The 21012-nt window shown below is 41.6% G+C and overlaps 1 protein-coding gene across 1 annotated transcript in view; it reads left to right on the forward strand.

The window, feature by feature from the left end:
- Positions 1 to 14501, forward strand: part of ITGAX (integrin subunit alpha X) — a 34411-nt gene extending 19910 nt beyond the window's left edge. Inside the window, exons 21-30 of the mRNA XM_044233289.1 lie at positions 7385 to 7501; positions 7590 to 7669; positions 7753 to 7836; positions 11518 to 11596; positions 11707 to 11814; positions 11917 to 12000; positions 12203 to 12316; positions 12460 to 12561; positions 12828 to 12938; positions 13302 to 14501. Of these exons, the coding sequence (XP_044089224.1) occupies positions 7385 to 7501; positions 7590 to 7669; positions 7753 to 7836; positions 11518 to 11596; positions 11707 to 11814; positions 11917 to 12000; positions 12203 to 12316; positions 12460 to 12561; positions 12828 to 12938; positions 13302 to 13400 (978 nt within the window). The 3' untranslated portion in view covers positions 13401 to 14501. The remainder of the gene's footprint in view (positions 1 to 7384; positions 7502 to 7589; positions 7670 to 7752; positions 7837 to 11517; positions 11597 to 11706; positions 11815 to 11916; positions 12001 to 12202; positions 12317 to 12459; positions 12562 to 12827; positions 12939 to 13301) is intronic.
- The last annotated feature ends 6511 nt before the right edge of the window (positions 14502 to 21012 follow it).

Here is a 21012-nt window from a genome sequence, read left to right on the forward strand (position 1 = left end):
TATGATACAGTGTCCCTCTTCATCTTTTACTACAGTCTTTGGTTTAAAATCTAATTTGTTGGATTCCTCTCTCACATTGAGGTCTTTTGTCCATTTAGAGTTTATCTTTTGTATGGTGTAAGTGAATGGTCGAGCTCATTCTTCTGTATATAGCTGTACAATTTCCCCAGCACCATTTATCGAGGAGACTATCTTTTTTCTATCGGATATTTTTTTCTGTTTTGCTGAAGATTATTTGACCATAGAGTTGAGGGTCCATATGTGGGCTCTCTATTCTGTTCTATTGGTCCATGTGTCTGTTTTTGTGCCAGTATCATGCTGTCTCGGTGATCACAGCTTTGTAACATAGCTTGAAATCCAGCAATGTGATGCCCCTAGATTTGGTTTTCTTTTCCAACATTTCCTTGGCGATTTGGGGTCTTTTCTGATTCCATACAAATCTGAGGATTGTTTGTTCCAGCTCTTTGAAAAATGCCATTGTTTGAAAGTATAGATTGTTCTGGACAATATAGACATTTTAACAATGTTTATTCTTCTGATCCATGAGCACAGAATGTTTTTCCATCTTTTTGTGTCTTCTTCAATTTCTTTCCTAAGTGTCTGTAGTTTCTAGAGTATAGATCCTTTCCTAAGTATCTTCTGGTTTTTGGTGCTATTGTAAAGGGAATTGATTCTCCAATTTCTCTTTCTACAGTTACACTTTAGTGTATAGGAAAGTAACTGATTTCTGTGCATTGATTTTTGTATCCTGCCACATTACTGAATTACCATATAAGTTCTAGTAATTTGGGGGTGAAGTCTTTCAGTTTTCACATAAAGTATCATGTCATCTGTGAAGAGAGAGAGTTTTATTTCTTTGCCAATTTGAATACATTTTATTTCTTTTTGTAGTCTGATTCCTGTTGCTAGGACTTCTAGTACTATGTTGAACAATAGTGGTGAGAGTGAGCATCCTTGTCGTGTTCCTGATTTTAAGGGAAAGGCTCTCAGCTTTACCCTGTTGAGAATGATACCTGCTGTGGGCTTTTCATGGATAGTTTTTATGATATTGAGGAATGTTTCCTCTATCCTTACACTCTGAAGAGTTTTATCAGGAAAGGATGCTATATATTTTTTCCTGCATCAATTGAGAGGACCATATGGTTCTTCTCTTTCCTCTTATTAATGTGTTCAGTCACATTGATTGATTTGTGAATGTTGAACCATCTTTGCATCCCAGGGATAAATCCCACCTAGTCATGGTGAATAATCCTCTTAATGTACTGTTGGATCCTATTGGCTAAGATTTGGTGAATATTTTGGCATCCATTTTCATCAGGGATATTGGTCTGAAATTCCCTTCCTGATGGGATCTTTGCTTGGTTTTGGATCAGGGTAATGCTGGCCTCAAAGAATGAGTTTGGAAGTTTTCCTTCTGTTTCTATTTTTTGAAAGAGCTTCAGGAGAATAGGTATGATTTCTTCCTTAATTATTTGGTACAATTCCCCTGGGAATCCATCAGGTCCTGGAATCTTGGTTTTTTGGGAGGTTTTTGATTACTGCTTCACTCTTGTTACTGATTATTGGTCTATTCAGATTGTCAATTTTTTTCTCTTTCAGTCTTGGTAGTTTATGAATTTTTGGGAAGGCATCCATTTCTTCTAGGTTGTTTAACTTATTGCCATATAGCTGTTGATAATTAGTTCTGATGATTTCTATTTCCTTGGGGTTAGTCGTGATATCTCTCCTTTCATTCATAATTTTATTTATCTGAGTCCTTTCTCTTTTCTTTTGGATAAGTCTGGTTAGTGATTTATTGATATTATTAATTCTTTCAAAGAATCACCTTCTAGTTTCATTGATCTGTTCTATTATACTTCTGGCTTCTATACCAGTGATTTCTGCTCTAATATTAATTATTTCTCTTCTCCTGCTTAGCTTAGTTTTTGTTCTTTCCCCAGTTCTTTAAGGTGTAAAGTTAGTTTGTGTATTTGAGATTTTTCTTTTCTTTTTTTGAGTGAGACTTGGATGGCTATGTATTTTCTACTTAGGACCACCTTTGCCATATCCCATAGGTTTGGGACCGATGTATTTTCATTCTCATGAGTTGTTTAAGTTCTTCTTTGATTTCCCAGTTGATCCAAACATTCTTGAGCAGGATGGCCTTTAGCTTCCAAGTGTTTGAATTCCTTCCAATTTTTTTCTTGTTATTGAGTTCCAGTTTTAAAACATTGTGGTCTGATAATGTACAGAGAATAATCTCAATCTTTTGGTATCAGTTGAGCCCTGATTTGTGACCCAGTATGTGGTCTGTTCTGGAGACTGTTCTATGTGTGCTCAGGAACAATGAGTATTCTGTTGGGTTAGGGTATAATGTTCTGTATATATCTAAGAGGTCCATTTGGTCCAGGGTGTCATTAAAAGCTCTTGTTTCTTTTTTGATCTTAGTTGACCTGTCTATTGCTGAGAGGAGAATGTTGGAGTCTCATACAATTAACGTATTATTATCGATATGTCTCTATTTTGGTTAACAGTTGGTTTATGTAGTTGGCTGCTCCCATGTTGGGGGCATAGATACTTACAATTGTTAGATCTTCTTGGTGGAGAGACCCTTTAAGAATGATATAGTGTCTTTCTGTATCTCTAACTACAGTCTTTAGCTTAAAGTCTAATTTGTCTGATATGAGAATTGTTACCGGAGCTTTCTTTGCGGTATGTTGGCATGAAAAATAGTACCCCATCCCTTCACTTTCAGTCTGGATGTATCTTTAGGTTCAGAACAAGTCTCTTGTAGACAGCATATGGATGGGTCCTGTTGTTTCATCCATTCTGCAATCCTGTGCCATTTCATGGGAGCATTTAGGCTGTTCATGTTGTGAGTGATTATTGAAAGATAAGATTTTATTGTCATCGTGTTGCCTGTAAAGTCTTTGTTTCTATAGATTGTCTCTGTAAATTTCTGATGTATATCACTCTTCATGCCTTTCTCTTTTATAGGAAACCCCACCAATATTTCTTGTAGGGCTGGGTTGGTGATCATATTCTTTCAGTTTCTGCCAGTCTTAGAAGCTCCTTGTCTCCCCATCCATTCTGAAGGACAGCCTTGCTGGATAAAATATCCTTGGCTGCATGTTCTTCTCATTTAGTACCCTGAATATGTCTTTCCAGCTCTTTCTGGCTTTCCAGGTCTCTGTGGACAGGTATGATATTATTCTGATATTCCTCCTCCCTCTGTACATATAAATCTCTTCCCCTTGGTGCTTTCAAGATTGTTTCCTTGGATCTAAGATTTGCGAATTTTACTATTGTATGTGATGACATTGGTCTCTTCTTGATCTTGGGAGGGGTCCTCTGTGCCTCTTGGACATGAATGCTTGTTTCCTTCCCCAGATTATGGAAGTTCTCAGTTATGATTTGTTGAAATCTATCTAACTCTCTCTCCACCCACTCAGGGATTCCAATAATGCTGATATTGGAACATTTAATTGAATCATTAATGGGGCGCCTGGGTGGCTCAGTGGATTAATTGAGTCATTAATCTCTCTCCATCTGATCTCATGGGCTTTAATCTGTTTTTCCCATGCCTCCTCCATTTCCTTCTTTTCTATCATCTTATCTTCTAGCTCACTAATTTTTTTTCTTCTGCCACGTTTGTCCTGGCAATTAGAGTATCAATTTAGACTGCATTTCATTCATAACATTTTAAAGTTTGGCCTGATGAGATCCTATATTGTCATTAATATTTTTCCCAAGCCTAGATACTGACTTCCTAATTGTTACTCTGAAGTCTATTTCTGACATCTTGGTTTTATCCATGTCCATTCTTTTTTTGGGTTCCTCCTCTTAGTCATTCTTCTTAGGGGCATTTGAGGGAATGTACAGAGTCCAAAGTATTGACCATGACCCAGCAAGATGTACCTGTTTTATAGGGAACTTAGGGTTGTCGTTTTCTTGTTCTTCCATCCTATCTTCTGGTGGAGGGGATTGGTGCACTGTTACTCAGGCATCCCTGTTCAGGCAGAGTTGTACTGCCCCCTGTGGCGAGGAGATGGACTCAGTGAAAACTGGGGCTTTTGTTTTCTGGTGGCTTTCCTTGTCTCTTCCAAAAGTCAGAGCAAAACGGACCACATCCAAACCTCTGTCTCTGAACAGAGAAATCACAGTCTGCTTTTCACTGAACTCTCCAGGTCACACTGTCTGCATTTCTGTCTGTGCTGCTAAAAACCACAGCCCCTCTTGTCATGTTCCCCACAGCAACACTCGTAGCATTGGAACCCAAGGCTGGGCATGTATCTGCCCCTTATACTTCTTCTTCTTTTTTTTTTCTTTTTTTAAAATTTCTTTTCAGCATAATAGAATTCATTGTGTATGCACCACACTCAGTGCTCCATGCAATATGTGCCCTCCATAATACCCACCAACTGGCTCCCCCAACCTCCCTGCCCCCTGCCCCTTCAAAATGCTCAGATTGTTTTTCAGAGTCCATAGTCTCTCATGGTTCACCTCCCCTTCCAATTTCCCCCAACTCTCTTCTTCTCTCCATCTCCCAATGTCCTCCATGTTATTTGTTATGCTCCACAAATAAGTGAAACCATATGATAATTGACTCTGTCTGCTTGACTTATTTCACTCAGCATAATCTCTTCTATTCCAATCCATGTTGCTACAAAAGTTGGGTATTCATCCTTTCTGATGGAGGCACAATACTCCATAGTGTATATGGACCACATCTTCCTTATCCATTTTTCCATTGAAGGGCATCTTGGTTCTCCACAGTTTGGCAACTGTGGCCATTGAGTTTATTTTTGTGTATGGTGTAAGAGAATGGTCGAGTATCATTCTTCTACACATAGCTCTCCAGTTTTCCCAGCACCATTTATTGAAGAGACTGTCTATTTCCCACTGTATATTTTTTCCTGCTTTGTCGAAGATGATTTGACCATAGAGTTGAGGGTCCATATCTGGGCTGTGTACTCTGTTCCACTGGTCTGTGTGTCTCTTTTTATGCCAGTTCCATGCTGTCTTGGTGATCACAGCTTTGTAGTAAAGCTTGAAATCAGGTAACGTGATGCCCCCAGTTTTGTTTTTCCATTTCAACATTTCTTTAGCAATTCGGGGTCTCTTCTGATTCGATACAAATTTTAGGATTATTTGCTCCAGCTCTTTGAAGAATACCGGTGGAATTTTGATCGGAATGGCATTAAAAGTATAGATTGCTCTAGGCAGTATAGACATTTTAACAATGTTTATTCTTCCGATCCAAGAGCATGGAATGGTCTTCCATCTTTTTGTGTCTTCTTAAATTTCTTTCATGAGTGTTCTGTAGTTCCTCGAGTACAGATCCTTTACCGATACTAAAGGGCTAGTATCCAAAATCTATAAAAACTTATCAAATTCAACACCCAAGAAACAAAAAATCCAGTCAAGATGGGCAAAAGAGATGAACAGACATTTCTTCAAGACATATGGTTTCACTTATTTGTGGAGCATAAGGAATAACATGGAGGACATGGAGAGATGGAGAGCAGAAGGGAATTGGAGGAAATTGGAGGGGGATATGAACCATGAGAGACTGTGGACTCAGAAACAATCTAAGGGGTGGGGGGTGGGAGGTTGGCTGAGTCTGGTGGTGGGTATTATGGAGGGCACATACTGCATGGAGCGCTGGGTGTAGTGCATAAACAATGAATTCTGGAACACTGAAAAGAAATTTTAAAAATTTAAATAAAAAGTTAAATCATTGAAAAAAAAGACATACAAATGGACAACAAACATATGAATCAGGGGTCAGGGAAATACAAATCAAAACCACAATGTGATGCAACTTCACACCGGTTAGGATGGCTAAAATTAACAAGATAGGAAATAACAGATGTTGGTGAGGATGTGGAGAAAGGGGAACCCTCTTACGCTGTTGGTGGAAATGTAAACTGGCATAGCCACGCTCCAAAACAGTATGGAGTTTCCTCAAGAAGTTAAAAATGGAGCTACACTATGACCCAGCAATTTTACTTCTAGGTATTTATCCAAAGGATACAAACATCGTAATCTGAAGGGGCAACTGCACCCAATTGGTTATGGCAGCAATGTCCACAATAGCCAAACTATGGAAACAGCACAGATGTCCATCAACAGATGAATGGATAAAGAATATGTGGTATATCTATAATGGAATATTACTCAACCATTAAAAAGAATGAAATTTTGTCATATGTGATGATGTGGTTGGAACTAGAGGGTACTGTGCTAAGCAAAATAAGTCAGAGAAAAACAGATAGCATATAATTTCACTCATATGTGGAATTTAAGAAATAAAAGCAATGAACATAGTGGAAGGGAAGGAAAAATAAAATAATATGAAAACAGAAAGGGAGGCCAACCATGAGAGGCTCTTAACCATGGGAAAGAAACTGAGGGTTGCTAGAGGGGAAGTGGGTTGGGGTATGGGGTAAGTAGGTGATTGGCTTTAAGGAGGGCACTAGATGTAGTGAGCACTGGGTTAGTTATATGTAACTGATAAATCACTAGATTTTACCCCTGAAACTAATAATATAGTATATGTTCACTAAATTGGATTTTAAAAAATTTAAAAAAAGAAATGCAAAAAAACCCCTTATCTGTTGATGGCATACATTAAAGTATTTCTGGATAAAATGATGTAATATTCAGAATGTGCTTTAAATTTTTCAGGAAAAAAGTGGCAAAGAGCTGAATAAAGCTGAGTGAAATAAGTCAAGCAGAGAGAGTCAATTATCCTATGGTTTCACTTATTTGTGGAGCATAACAAATATCATGGAGGACAAGGGGAGTTAGAGAGGAGAAGGGAGTTGGGGGAAATTGGAAGGGGAGGGGAACCATGATAGACTATGGACTCTGAAAAACAATCTGAGGGGTTTGAAGTGGCGGGGGGTGGGAGGTTGGGGTACCAGGTGGTGGGTATTAGAGAGGGCACGGCTTGCATGGAGCACTGGGTGTGGTGCAAAAATAATGAATATTGTTATGCTGAAAATAAATAGATTAAAAAATGGAAAAACAAACAAACATACAAAGAAAAAAGAGTAGAAAAATGCTGGTAATTAAAATTGATGATGGGAACATGGGGGGTTGACTTTCCTAGTCTCTCTCTACCCTACTAAGTATGTTTCAAAATTTCCATAATAAAAAGCCTTTTAAAAAGAACAGTAAAGAAAAAGGGGGTAGACTCTAATAAATCTGGCATTTCTATTAGGAAGGAAGAAGTTTGACCGAATAGTGTCTAAATATTTTTGTTTTATTTTATTTTTAGTGTGAGGATTTTTAAAAACATAATCTGAAGGTAGATACCAGGAAACTATCACTACTTCATGGAGTCTCTTTGGAATATGAACAGATGCTCACCTGTTTTTTTCCACTTGTCCTTGCCTAGAACCAGCTGCAGCCACACTCCCCACGCCTGACCTGTGATGGCATCCCAGCCCAGGGCCAGGGTACTCAGAGCACTCGCTGCAGCATGAACCACCTCATCCTCCATGAGGGTGCCCGGGTTAGCCTTGCTTGTGTCCACCCCCAGATCCCCTGCCCTCACCCTATCTCATTCCCTGTAGCTTCGCTCATTACTGCCTCTTCCTCAGATCACTTTCCTGGTCACCTTTGATGTCTCCCCCAAGGCCATGCTGGGGGACCGGCTGCTTCTGACCGCTAATGTGAGCAGGTGAGCTGGGCGAATTTAGATCTCCTTGCACCTTGCCTCTTCCTCTGGGATGTTTACCAACTAGGCTCCTCCTCTTTCTCCAGTGAAAATAACACTCCCAGGACCAGCAAGAGCACCTTTCAGATGGAGCTCATGGTGAAGTATGCCATCTATACCGTGATTAGCAGGTACCATAACATGACTTCTCCACTCTGATGGGTCTGGGCAAGTGTTGCAGCCACTGCAGCAGCTGAACACCTGAGACATTCAGGTTTTATCACCACCCTTTCTATTGGTAGATGATCAAGTATTGAGTGTTTATTGTGAGCTTGTTATGATGATAATAAGTGTGATATTATTATGATTACATCATACATTTAATAGAGATTATGGGTCCTTTAAAAAATTATTCATTTCACACACACACACACACACACACAGCACAAGTAGGCAGAGTGTAGGCAGCAGGAGAGGGAGAATCAGGCTCCTCACTGAGTAGAGAGTCCACTGTGGGGCTCCATCCCAGGATCCTGGGATCATGACCCAAGCTGAAGGCAGATGCTTAAACAACTGAGCCACTCAGATGTCCTGAGGTTATGGTTCTTAGAAGTTTTTCTTTTTCTTTTTTTTTTTTTTTCAAAGTATTCCACTTTTATTTTATAAACTAATTTTTTTCCCCAATTTATTTATTTTCAGAAAAACAGTATTCATTATTTTTTCACCACACCCAGTGCTCCATGCAAGCTGTGCCCTCTATAATACCCACCACCTGGTACCCCAACCTCCCACCCCCCCGCCACTTCAAACCCCTCAGACTGTTTTTCAGAGTCCATAGTCTCTCATGGTTCACCTCCCCTTCCAATTTACCCAAATTCCCTACTCCTCTCTAACGCCCCTTGTCCTCCATGCTATTGGTTATGCTCCACAAATGAGTGAAACCATATGATAATTGACTCTCTCTGCTTGACTGATTTCACTCAGCATAATCTCTTCCAGTCCCATCCATGTTGCTACAAAAGTTGGATATTCGTCCTTTCTGATGGAGGCATAATACTCCATAGTGTATATGGACCACATCTTCCTTATCCACTCATCCGTTGAAGGGCATCTTGGTTCTTTCCATAGTTTGGCGACTGTGGCCATTGCTGCTATAAACATTGGGGTACAGATGGCCCTTCTTTTCACGACATCTGTATCTTTGGGGTAAATACCCAGGAGTGCAATTGCAGGGTCGTAGGGAAGCTCTATTTTTAATTTCTTGAGGAATCGCCACACTGTTCTCCAAAGAGGCTGCACCAACTTGCATTCCCACCAACAGTGTAAGAGGGTTCCCCTTTCTCCACATCCTCTCCAACACAGAAGTTTTTCTTAAAAGTACCAAGATTGTCCTGGGTTTCCTGAGACATATGAGACATTTTCCAGTCTTAAAGTTTTTACAGCTTTGTTGCGGAGGGAGTTTACCCTGATCCAAGGTAGAATCTCATCAATGACCTCTCTGTGGTTCTGTACCCTGAAGCTATTATGAATTCCCAAGAGTAGCTAGAGATTCCTTTCAGGGAGGCCTCAGCTAAATGTTGAAAAGTCCATAACATTGAGCTTAGCCAGTGATTCTCAAAGGAGACCTTGGCATTTGGATAAGACAATTCTTCATTGCAAGGAACAGATGTACACCACATAGGTCTTTTAGAACTGCTATTCCTCCTTTTCCCAGTCCCCTTTGGGAGGTATAGGAAAAAATGAACTGCTTGCTGCAGAAGCCGAGTGTCAGAGAGAAGGTAGATAAAAGAAAGACCTTAAAATGCTGCTCCAGGGTATTTACCCCAAAGATACAGATGTTGTGAAAAGAAGGGCCATCTGTACCCCAATGTTTATAGCAGCAATGGCCACGGTCGCCAAACTGTGGAAAGAACCAAGATGCCCTTCAACGGATGAATGGATAAGGAAGATGTGGTCCATATACACTATGGAGTATTATGCCTCCATCAGAAAGGATGAATACCCAACTTTTGTAGCAACATGGATGGGACTGGAAGAGATTATGCTGAGTGAAATAAGTCAAGCAGAGAGAGTCAATTATCATATGGTTTCACTTATTTGCGGAGCATAACAAATAGCATGGAGGACATGGGGAGTTAGAGAGGAGAAGGGAGTTGGGGTTAAATTGGAAGGGGAGATGAACCATGAGAGACTATGGACTCTGAAAAACAATCTGAGGGTTTTGAAGGGACGGGGGGTGGGAGGTCGGGGTACCAGGTGGTGGGTATTATAGAGGGCACGGCTTGCATGGAGCACTGGATGTGGTGCAAAAATAATGAATACTGTTACGCTGAAAATAAATAAATTTAATTTAAAAAAAGGAAAAAAATATTGCTCCAGGAGGGATAATAGATGAGTTGTTTAAAATTCAGGAGTCAAGTAATATATTTGAGCATATACCTTCCTTCTGTAAATACCTTCCTAGCATTTGCTATGTTCTAAGACAGGGCTATATTTACTTTATATAAATTCATTTAACATTCAACAAAGGTTTATTGAGCCTCTATTATGTATAATCAAAACCAGATGTAATGACCTGTCCTTGTGTGATGTGTACACTCATGATGTACAACAAACCCATGTGGCTTAGTATGGGCACATTCCGTTGTACAAGTTCTGTCCTTGTGACTCATTGCACATCCTCTTCCAGCCAGTTTCACACTCTAATTCACACCTCCATTCCAGGAGCTCTCAGCAGCCTGGCCAGGTGCATGCTCTGAGCTGGCTTACTAGAGTGTGCACTGGGGACGCATATGCAGGGTACACTACATCTAAGTGTATGTGGCTCTACAGTTCAGTTGTGCTCTGCTGATCCGACTCTGTGGATGGGGACATTCAGAGAGGCCCTTAAGATGAAGCTGGGCGTTAGAGAGGAGTAGGGAATTTGGGTAAATTGGAAGGGGAGGTGAACCATGAGAGACTATGGACTCTGAAAAACAATCTGAGGGGTTTGAAGGGGCGGGGGGTGGGAGGTTGGGGTACCAGGTGGTGGGTATTATAGAGGGCACAGCTTGCATGGAGCACTGGGTGTGGTGAAAAAATAATGAATACTGTTTTTCTGAAAATAAATAAATTGGAAAAAAAAGATGAAGCTGGGGCATTTTGGGGGAGTTTCTCACAGAAGAGGGCTGAGAATTCAGAATAGAAGTGGTCTGGATTTAGGGCTGTGCTGGCAAAGGACAGATACTTCAGAAGTAGAGCCAGAAGGGGTGGGGGTGAGACCACATGTTCCAGGGACCAGGCCGGCCGCTGGGTCTCCACACATGGTCTGGGAAGGGCTCAGCAGGAACTGTTACACTGAGATCTAGCCAACAGTCTACTGTTAGACCTTCCCTCACCTCTAAGCCCCAATCCCAGAAAAGCCAAGGAAACAGGAGATGAGAAAAGGCCTGTGGGAGGCCAGACAAGGGTAGTGTTCAGTAGACATTTGTCAACAGCATCAGCATAAATCTCTCCAAAATTCTGCTGTGTCTCACATGCATATCTAGTATCCTCTGTGCCCATGAAAGCCTGAAAGGGAAACAGTCACAGGGAGGGATGGCCTGGCCCCTGCTCTGCAGTGAGTCAATGGCATAGTTCTGGGTCATTTCACTGTAGTCTCTGCCCAGTCCCCGGGTTAGTTTCCTCTGTTGGGAGCTTTTTTGAGAATCTTGCACCCAGCCTGAAGCCCAGTCCTGCTCCATAAACACTCCCATTATCCAACATCAGTAATAGACTTCATTGAAGACCACCCCAAGACCCCAGTGACTACCTATCCTGTGATGCTGCTAGCCAGAACTCTTTAGGAGGCCCCCATGGAACCTCAAATTCATCCATGCCTTTTCTCTCACCAGCCATGAACAGTCCACCAAGTATCTCAACTTCTCAGCCTCAGACCAGGAGGAAAGCAGCCAGGCTCAGCATAGATACCAGGTAAGTGATGATGACTCAGGACTGGGGGCTATGGCAGGGGCCTTGGATCCAATAATTAGGGAGAGAAATGGGTTTTGGCATGGTCTTTGCCCTCACTGTCCTCTGTGCAGGTGAACAATTTGGGACAGAGGGACCTGCCTATCAGCATCATCTTCTCTGTGCCTGTGGAGCTGAATGGGGTACCTGTGTGGACAGAATTAGAGATCTTCCACCCCCAGGTACTCCAGGACTGTGTACAGCTCGTGTAGTTTACCTGGATTCTCTCTGTCCCTATGAATTCCCAATGACCCCATTGAAATGCTTGCTTTGTATTTTCCTAGAATCCCTCCATTCAGTGCTCTCCAGAGAGAATAGTTCACACCAAGTCTGACTTCCTGACCAAAAATCAGAAGAGTTATGTGCTGGTAAGGAGGGTTCTGGGCCATTTCCACTTGAAGCCACTCTTCAGAGGAATTTAATTCAGGAATCAATATTATGTTCAGATGGCTGTCTTCTCAACAGTCCTCTTGAATTCAAATGTGGCTACTCCTCTCATCAGTCAGTTTAATGCTATCTTCTGCCTTTAAACCACCTATCTCTAGCCTCGTGTTACTTCTCTATTCCTAGGACTGCTCCATTGCTGACTGTCTGAGGTTCAGTTGTGACCTCCCTTCCTTTGGCATCCAGGAGGAACTCGACTTCATCCTGAAGGGGAACATCAGTTTTGGTTGGGTCAGCCAGGTGCGTGGGCCCAACAGCAGAGTGTCCTCCCTGAATCCAGGTGGACCGTATGTGTCTGTGGCCACCCTCGAACCAGGACTTTACTTGACCTCTGAGCCTTTCCCAGAGATAGCCTTTCCCAGCTCTGCCCCTCTGTATTGCAGACATTGCAGAAGAAGGTATCTGTGGTGAGTGTGGCTGAAATCACATTCAACAGATCCGTGTATTCCCAGCTTCCAGGACAGGAGGCATTCTTGAGAGCTCAGGTAGTGACCGTGTAGTAGGAGTGGCCAGGCTGGTAAGAGGGCTCTTAATGCTTAATCTGTGGTGCTGTGTGGGAGGCTCAGAAGCCTGGAGGGAGGAAGGACGAAGGTCCATCAGCAGGAAATCTGTCCCTAAACCCACGAGTGTTTCTATATCCCACCTTTTGGAGAAAACGAAGGAGGGGAGGGAGTTAAACTTTGGTGAACCTAGAAAGAGTCTGGGAGAGGAAGAGTTCTGATACTTTCTGATAAGGTCATCTCCACTCCAGATGGAGACGGTGCTGGAGAAGTATGAGGTCTACAATCCTATCCCCATCATTGTGGGCAGCTCTGTGGGAGGACTGCTGCTGTTGGCTCTCATCACAGCCGTCCTGTACAAGGTGAGACTTTTCCACTCTCTTCTTCCTGTCTTTTGTACTGTCTTCCTCACTACATGTTTCTTTTCATGGCAAATATCAACATAAAAGCAGTGGCCTGGATTAGGTATTGACACCACCACTGATTCTGTCTGTAGCTGTAGGCAGTGTCTGGTTCATACTGGACCTTGTTTCTTGTTCTGAAGGTGATTCCACCTAGTTCACAAATCGTGGTAAAGTCTAAATGACCCAGTATGTCCAAAGACTCTAGTACAGTGCTTGAACATAGAGTAGATGTTCCAGAAATGGTGATCCCTCTCCCCTGAGCCATCTCTTTTCCTCTCTTCCACTGGGTTTCCTAATCCTTTTTTCCTTCCTCCCCCACAGGCTGGCTTCTTCAAACGTCAGTATAAAGAAATGATGGCAGAAGCAAGTGGACAGACTGTCCCAGAAAATGGGTCTTCGGACCCTCAAGTTGCCCAATAAGAAACTACCTCCTATTGTCCCTTGAACCTGTTCTCTTCTGAGAAGTTTTCTGGTTCTCTTACAACCACCAAAGTTAGGCCTACAGGAGGAGAAATGCTCCACATGAGTGAGGCTAAGGTCAAGCTGATTTCTCCCTTTGGGAGGATGCAGTGTGTCCACACTACATGCCTTGCCTGGGGAGGGCCATTTGTCCTGTCAAGGTTGTAATTGGAAACCCCAAAACGGGATTCTAACCATGCCCACATGCCATGACTTGCTCTGTGCCTCCCTATCATCCTTATTCCTAGTAAAATCCTGTCAATATTAGCCCTTTGTCTCAGGGATCTAGGTCCAGATTTCCCAACCTGAACTGGAAATAAAATGTCTGCACCCTGGAATTTGTAAACTTGGTTTTCAGGCTTTGTCAGCATTGCTAGCTGGGAAGGAGGAATAGAACCCCAGCAGAGGGGACGTTTCTGTTCGCAGTTTTTCCACATTGAGGGTGATGTTGGTTGTGGGTCTTTCATATATGGTCTTTGTGATGTTGGGGTATGTTCCATCTATACCTACTTTGTTGAGAGTTTCTATTGAAAATGGATGCTGTACTTGGTCAAATGCTTATTCTGCGTCTACTGGGAAGAACATATGGTACTTATTCTTTCTTTCATTAATGTGGTATATCACCTGGATCCATTTGCAAATATTGAACCACAAATACCACTTAATCATGGCAAATGGCTCTTTTGATGTATTGTTGATTTGATTTGCTGGTATCTTGTTGAGAATTTTTGTATCCATGTTCATCGGAGATATTGGTCTGTAATTCTTTTTATAGGGGTTTTTCTGATATTGAATAAAGGTAATACTGGTCTCATAGAAAAAAAAAAAAAACCCCAGCAGAGTATTGACTCGATGCCACTTGGCTCACCTAGCTCTAGCATCTCTCAGAGATCAAGAGGACCAGGACACTTCCATATTTTGAGATTGCAAATATAGTAAATGAAGAAATGCTGAGACATAATTATAAAATTTTTTATTTAATTTAAATTTAAATGTCATAGGTATTTAGTGCCAGTATTTAAATGTTGGCCTTAACAAATAAACATGTGTCGTTAAAACCAATGTATGTACCTTTATTGGGAAATAAGTCACAGATCTAAAATTAAGGCCTTTTAGGGATGTAGATCCTGTACAATGATGCCCACGGTGTCCCCTAACCAATGGTGGATGCTGGCCAGCCCTGAATCCTGGGGGCAGGACAAGAATGTTAAATAAAGGGAAGGCTATTACATCCCTATATTGGGGTAACCTGGCTTCTTATTCTACTCACTCAATTCTCAAAGCTGTCACTGATGGGAAGCTAATGGAGCTGTGGCAGATGGGGATGGGGCAAGAAAAAGGCCTCTGGTGGAAAGGTCATTTGAGTGAACCAGTACACTGGTGTTTCTTACAAATCCTAGGAGGTAGTGAAGGGGACATTGTTTGCATAAGGTTAGTGATTGGCAGGCACTTTGAACTCCTATATCAGAGATCTGCTGTCCCCAATATAGTCATTGTTACTATTATGTCTATTGCTGAGCTGGGTGTCAACACATAGCAGGTCATTTCCTGCCCTGAAGTGATCCCACTGTTGCTGCCATCTCCAACGTGTTTGGGCCATGTGGATGTTCTAATTAGAAACACACTCATGAAAAAAATTGAAGAAGACACAAAAAGATGGAAGACCATTCCATGCTCATGGATAGGAAGAATAAACATTGTTAAAATGTCTATACTGCCTAGAGCAATCTATACTTCCAATGCCATTCTGATCAAAATTCCACTGGCATTTTTCAAAGAGCTGAAGCAAACAGTCCTAAAATTTGTATGGATCCAGAAGAGACCCCAAATTGCTAAGGAAATGTTGAAAAAGAAAAACAAAGCTGGGAGCCTCACGTTGATTAATTTTAAGCTTTACTACAAAGCTGTGATCACCAAGACAGCATGGTACTGGTATAAAAAGAGACACCTAGACCTGTGGAACAGAGTAGAGATCCCAGATATTGGCCCTCAATTCTATGGCCAAATCATCTTCAACAAAGTAGGAAAAAATATCCAGTGTGGGGGGGGGAAACAGTCTCTTCAATAATTGGTGCTGGGAAAATTGGACAGCTATGTGTAGAAGAATGAAACTCGACCGTTCTCTTACACTATACACAAAGATAAACTCGAAATGGATAAAAGATCTCAACATGAGGCAGGAATCCATCAGAATCCTAGAGGAGAACATAGGCAGTAACCTTTTCGACATAGGCCACAGCAACTTCTTTCAAGATATGTCTCCAAAGGCAAAGGAAACAAAAGTGAAAATGAACTTTTGGGACTTCATCAAGATCAAAAGCTCCTGCACAGCAAAGGAAACAGTCTAAAAAACAAAGAGGTGGTGTAAGAGCACCACACCGTGCTCCAGAAATCCGTGCCTTCTTTCACACCCACCACCTGGCTCCCCCACCCTCTAACCCCCGCCCCTTCAAAACCCTCAGATTGATTTTCAGAGTCCATAGTCTCTCATGGTTCACCTCCCCTTCCAATTTCCCTCAACTCCCTTAACCTCTCCATCTCCCTTTGTCCTCCATGTTATTTGTTATGCTCCACAAATAAGTGAAACCGTATGATAATTGACTCTCTCTGCTTGACTTGTTTCACTCAGCATAATCTCTTCCAGTCCTCTCCGTGTTGATACAAAAGTTGGGTATTCGTCCTTTTTGATGGAGGCATAATACTCCATAGTGTATATGGACCACATCTTCCTTATCCATTCGTCCGTTGAAGGGCATCTTGCTTCTTTTTTATAAAATTTATTTTTTATTTATTTTCAGCATAACAGTATTCATTATTATTTTTTTCTTTTTCAATTTATTTAATTTCAGAAAAACATTATTCATTATTTTTTCACCACACCCAGTGCTCCATGCAATCCGTGCCCTCTATAATACCCACCACCTCTTACCCCAACCTCCCACCCCCCCCGCCACTTCAAACCCCTCAGATTGTTTTTCAGAGTCCATATTCTCTCATGGTTCACCTCCCCTTCCAATTTCCCCCAACTCCCTTCTCCTCTCTATCTCCCCATGTCCTCCATGCTATTTGTTATGCTCCACAAATAAGTGAAACGATAGGATAATGGACTCTCTCTGCTTGACTTATTTCATTCAGCATAATCTCTTCCAGTCCCGTCCATGTTGCTACAAAAGTTGGGTATTCGTCCTTTCTGATGGAGGCACAATACTCCATAGTGTATATGGACCACATCTTCCTTATCCATTCGTCCGTTGAAGGGTATCTTGGTTCTTTCCATAGTTTGGCGAACGTGACCATTGCTACTATGAACATTGGGGTGCAGATGGCCCTTCTTTTCACTACATCTGTCTCTTTGGGGTAAGTACCCAGGAGTGCAATTGCAGGATCATAGGGAAGCTCTATTTTTAATTTCTTGAGGAATCTCCACACTGTTCTCCAAAGTGACTGCACCAACTTGCATTCCCACCAACAGTGTAAGAGGGTTTCCCTTTCTCCACAACCTCTCCGACACATGTTGTTTCCTGTTTTGTTAATTTTGGCCTTTCTAACTGGTGTAAGGTGGTATCTCATTGTGGAAAAATTACTAAAATTGATAACCCCCTGGGAAGGCCTATCAAAAAGAAAAAAGAAAGGACCCAAATAAATAAAATCATGAATGAAAGAGAAGAGATCTCAACCAACACCAAAGAAATACAAATAAATATAAGATCATATTATGAGCAACTATATGCCAGCAAGTTTGACAACCTGGAAGAAATTCCTAGAGATGTAGAAACTACTAGAACTGAACCAGGATGAAATAGAGAACTGGAACCATAACCAACAAGGACAGTGAAGCAGTCATCAAAAATCTCCCAACAAACAAGAGCCCAGGGCCAGATAACGTCCCAGGGGAATTCTACCAAACATGTAAAGAAGAATTAATTCCTATTCTCCTGAAACTGTTCCAAAAAATTGAAATGGAAGGAAAACTTCCAACTCATTTTATGAGGCCAGCATTACCTTGATCCCAAAACCAGACAAGGACCCCATCAAAAAGGAGAGTTACATAACAATATCCTTGATGAGCACAGATGTGAAAATTCTCACCAAAATACTAGCCAATAGGATCCAACAATACATTAAAAGATTTTCACCACAACAAAGTAGGATTTATTCCTGGGGTGCAAGTTTGGTTCAACATCCACAGATCAATCAATGTGATACAATACCTTAATAAAAGCAAGAACAAGAACCATATGATACTCTCAATAGATGATGATAGATGCTGAAAAAGCATTTGACAAAGTACAGCATCCTTTCTTGGTCAAAACTCTTCACAGTGTAGGGATAGAGGGTACATACCTCAAAATCATCAAAGCCATCTATGAAAAACCAGCAGTGAATATCATTCTCAATGGGGGGGAAAATGAGAGTTTTTCCACTAAGGTCAGGAACATGGCAGGGATGTTCATTATCACCACTGTTATTCAACAAAGTACTAGAAGTCCTAGCCTCAGCAATCAGAAAACAAAAAGAAATTAAAGGCATTGGAATCAGCAAAGAAGGGGTCAAAGTCTCACTCTTTGCAGATGATATGATACTCTATGTGGAAAACCAGAAAGACTTCACTCCATAACTGCTAGCACTCATACAGGAATTCAGTAAAGTGTCAGGATATAAAATCAATGCACAGAAATCAGTTGCATTTCTATACACCAACAGCAAGAGAGAAGAAAGAGAGATTAAGGAGTTGATCCCATTTACAATTTCACCCCAAACCATAAAATACCTAGGAATAAGCCTAAGCAAAGAGGCAAAGAATCTGTACCCAGAAAACTATAAAATTCTCATGAAAGAAATTGAGGAAGACACAAAGAAATAGAAAAACGTTCCATGCTCATGGGTTGGGAGAACAGATATTGTGAAAATGTCCATGCTACCTAAAGCAATCTACACATTTAAGACAATCCCTATCAAAATACCATCCCCCCTTTTTTCCAAAGAAATGGAACAAATAATCCTAAAATTTATATGTTATAAGAAATGACCCTGAATAGCCAGCAGAATATTGAAAAAGAAAGCCAAAGTTGTCGGCGTCACAATTCCAGACTTCAAACTCTATTACAAAGCTGTCATCATCAAGGCAGTATGGTACTGGCACAAAAACAGCCATATAGATCAATGGAAGAGAATAGAGAGCCCAGAAATAGATCCTCAACTCTATGGTCAAAGCAGGAAAGAATGTCCAATGGAAAAAAGACAGTCTCTTCAGTAAATGATGCTGGGGAAATTGGACAACCACATGCAGAAGAATGAAACTGAGCCATTTCCTTACACCACACACAAAAATAGACTCAAAATGGATAAAAGACCTCAATGTGAGAAAGGAATCCATCAAAGCCCTTGAGGAGAACACAGACAGCAATCTCTTTGGCCTCAGCCATATCAACTTATTCCTAGAGATATAGCTAACGGCAAGGAAGTAAAGGCAAAAATGAACTATTGGGACTTCATCAAGATCAAAAGCTTTTGCACAGCAAAGGAAACAGTCGACAAAACCAAAAGACAATTGATAGAATGGGAGAAGATATTCACAAATGACATATCAGATAAAGGGCTAGATTCCAAAACCTATAAAGAGCTTACCAAACTCAACACCCAAAGAACAAATAACCCAATCAAGAAATGGGCAGAGGTTGGGGCGCCTGGGTGGCTCAGTGGGTTAAGCCTCTGCTTTCAGCTCAGGTCATGATCTCAGAGTCCTGGAATCACGCCCCACTTCAGGCTCTCTTCTCAGCGGGGAGCCTGATTCCCCCTCTCTCTCTGCCTGCCTCTCTGCCTACTTGTGATCTCTGTCAAATAAATAAGTAAAATTAAAAGAAAAGAAATGGGCAGAGAACATAAACAGACATTTCTGCAAAGAAGACATCCAGATGGCCAACAGACACATGAAAAAGTGATCCACATCACTTGGCATCAGGGAAATACAAATCAAAACCACAATGAGTTATCATCTCACAGCAGTCAGAATGGTTAAAATTAAGAAGACTGGAAATGACAGATGTTGAAGAGGATGTGGAGAAAGGGGAAACCTCCTACACTGTTGGTGGGAATGCAAGCTGGTGCAGCCACTCCGGAAGGCAGCATGGAGGTTCCTTAAAAAGTTGAAAATAGAGCTACCCTACAACCCAGCAATCACACTACTGGGTATTTCCCCTAACGATACAAAAGTAGTGATCCAAAGGGGCACGTGCACCCAAATGTTTATAGCAACAATGTCCACAATAGCCAAACTATGGGAAGAACCTAGATGTCCACTAACAGATGAATGGATAAGGAAGACGTGGTATATATACACACAATGGAATACTATGCAGCCATCAAAAGAAATGAAATCTTGCCATTTGCGACAATGTGGATGGAATTAGAGCATATCATGCTTAGCGAAATAAGTCAAGCAGAGAAAGACAACTATCATATGATCTCCCTGATATGAGGAAGTGGAGATGCAACATGGGGGGTTAAGGGGGTAGGAGAAGAATAAATGAAACAAGATGGGATTGGGAGGGAGACAAACCATAATGACTCTTAATCTCACAAAACAAACTGAGGGTTGCTGGGGGTGGGGGTTGGGAGAAGGGGGGTGGGGTTATGGACATTGGGGAGGGTATGTGCTTTGGTGAGTGCTGTGAAGTGTGTAAACCTGGCGATTCACAGACCTGTACCCCTGGGGATAAAAATATATTATATGTTTATAAAAAATTAAAAATTAAAAAAAAACACCAATCGCATTTTACAAAGTGCTGGAACAAACAATACTAAAATTTGTATGGAGGGGCGCCTGGGTGGCTCAGTGGGTTAAGCTGCTGCCTTCTGCTCAGGTCATGATCTCAGGGTCCTGGGATCGAGTCCCACATCGGGCTCTCTGCTCGGCAGGGAGCCTGCTTCCTCCTCTCTCTCTCTCTGCCTGCCTCTCTGCCTACTTGTGGTCTCTCTCTCTGTCAAATAAATAAATAAAAAATCTTTAAAAAAAAAATTTGTATGGAACCAGAAAGACCCTGAATCGCCAAGAAAATGTTGGAAAGGAAAGCCTAAGCTGGGGGCATCAAGTTGCCTCACTTCAAGCTTTACTACAAAGCTGTGATCACCAAGAAAGCACGTTACTGGCACAAAAGCAGACACATAGACCCGTGGAACAGAGTAGAGAGCCGAGATACAGACCCTCAACTCTATGGTCAAATAATCTTCAACAAAGCGGGAAAAAGTATACAGTCAAAAAAAGACAGTCTCTTCAATAACTGGTGCTGGGAAGATTGGACAGCTACGTATAGAAGAATGAAACTCGACCATTCTGTGACAGCGTACACAAAGATGAACTCTAAATGGATGAAAGACCTCAGCGTGTTGCAGGAATCCATCAGAATCGTAGAGGACGACCTAGGCAGTAACCTCTTCGACATCAGCCACATTTTGAAAGCCAAAATCTTTCAAGGCACATCTTCAAAGGCAAGAGGAATGAAAGCAAGCACAGGTACCAACACGGAGCACAGGCAGAGACGGACAGAAGAGAGTTGGGGGAAGTAGGAGGGGA

Source organism: Neovison vison, chromosome 14 (assembly GCF_020171115.1).
Source record: "Neovison vison isolate M4711 chromosome 14, ASM_NN_V1, whole genome shotgun sequence".
Taxonomy (NCBI): Eukaryota; Metazoa; Chordata; class Mammalia; order Carnivora; family Mustelidae; genus Neogale; species Neogale vison.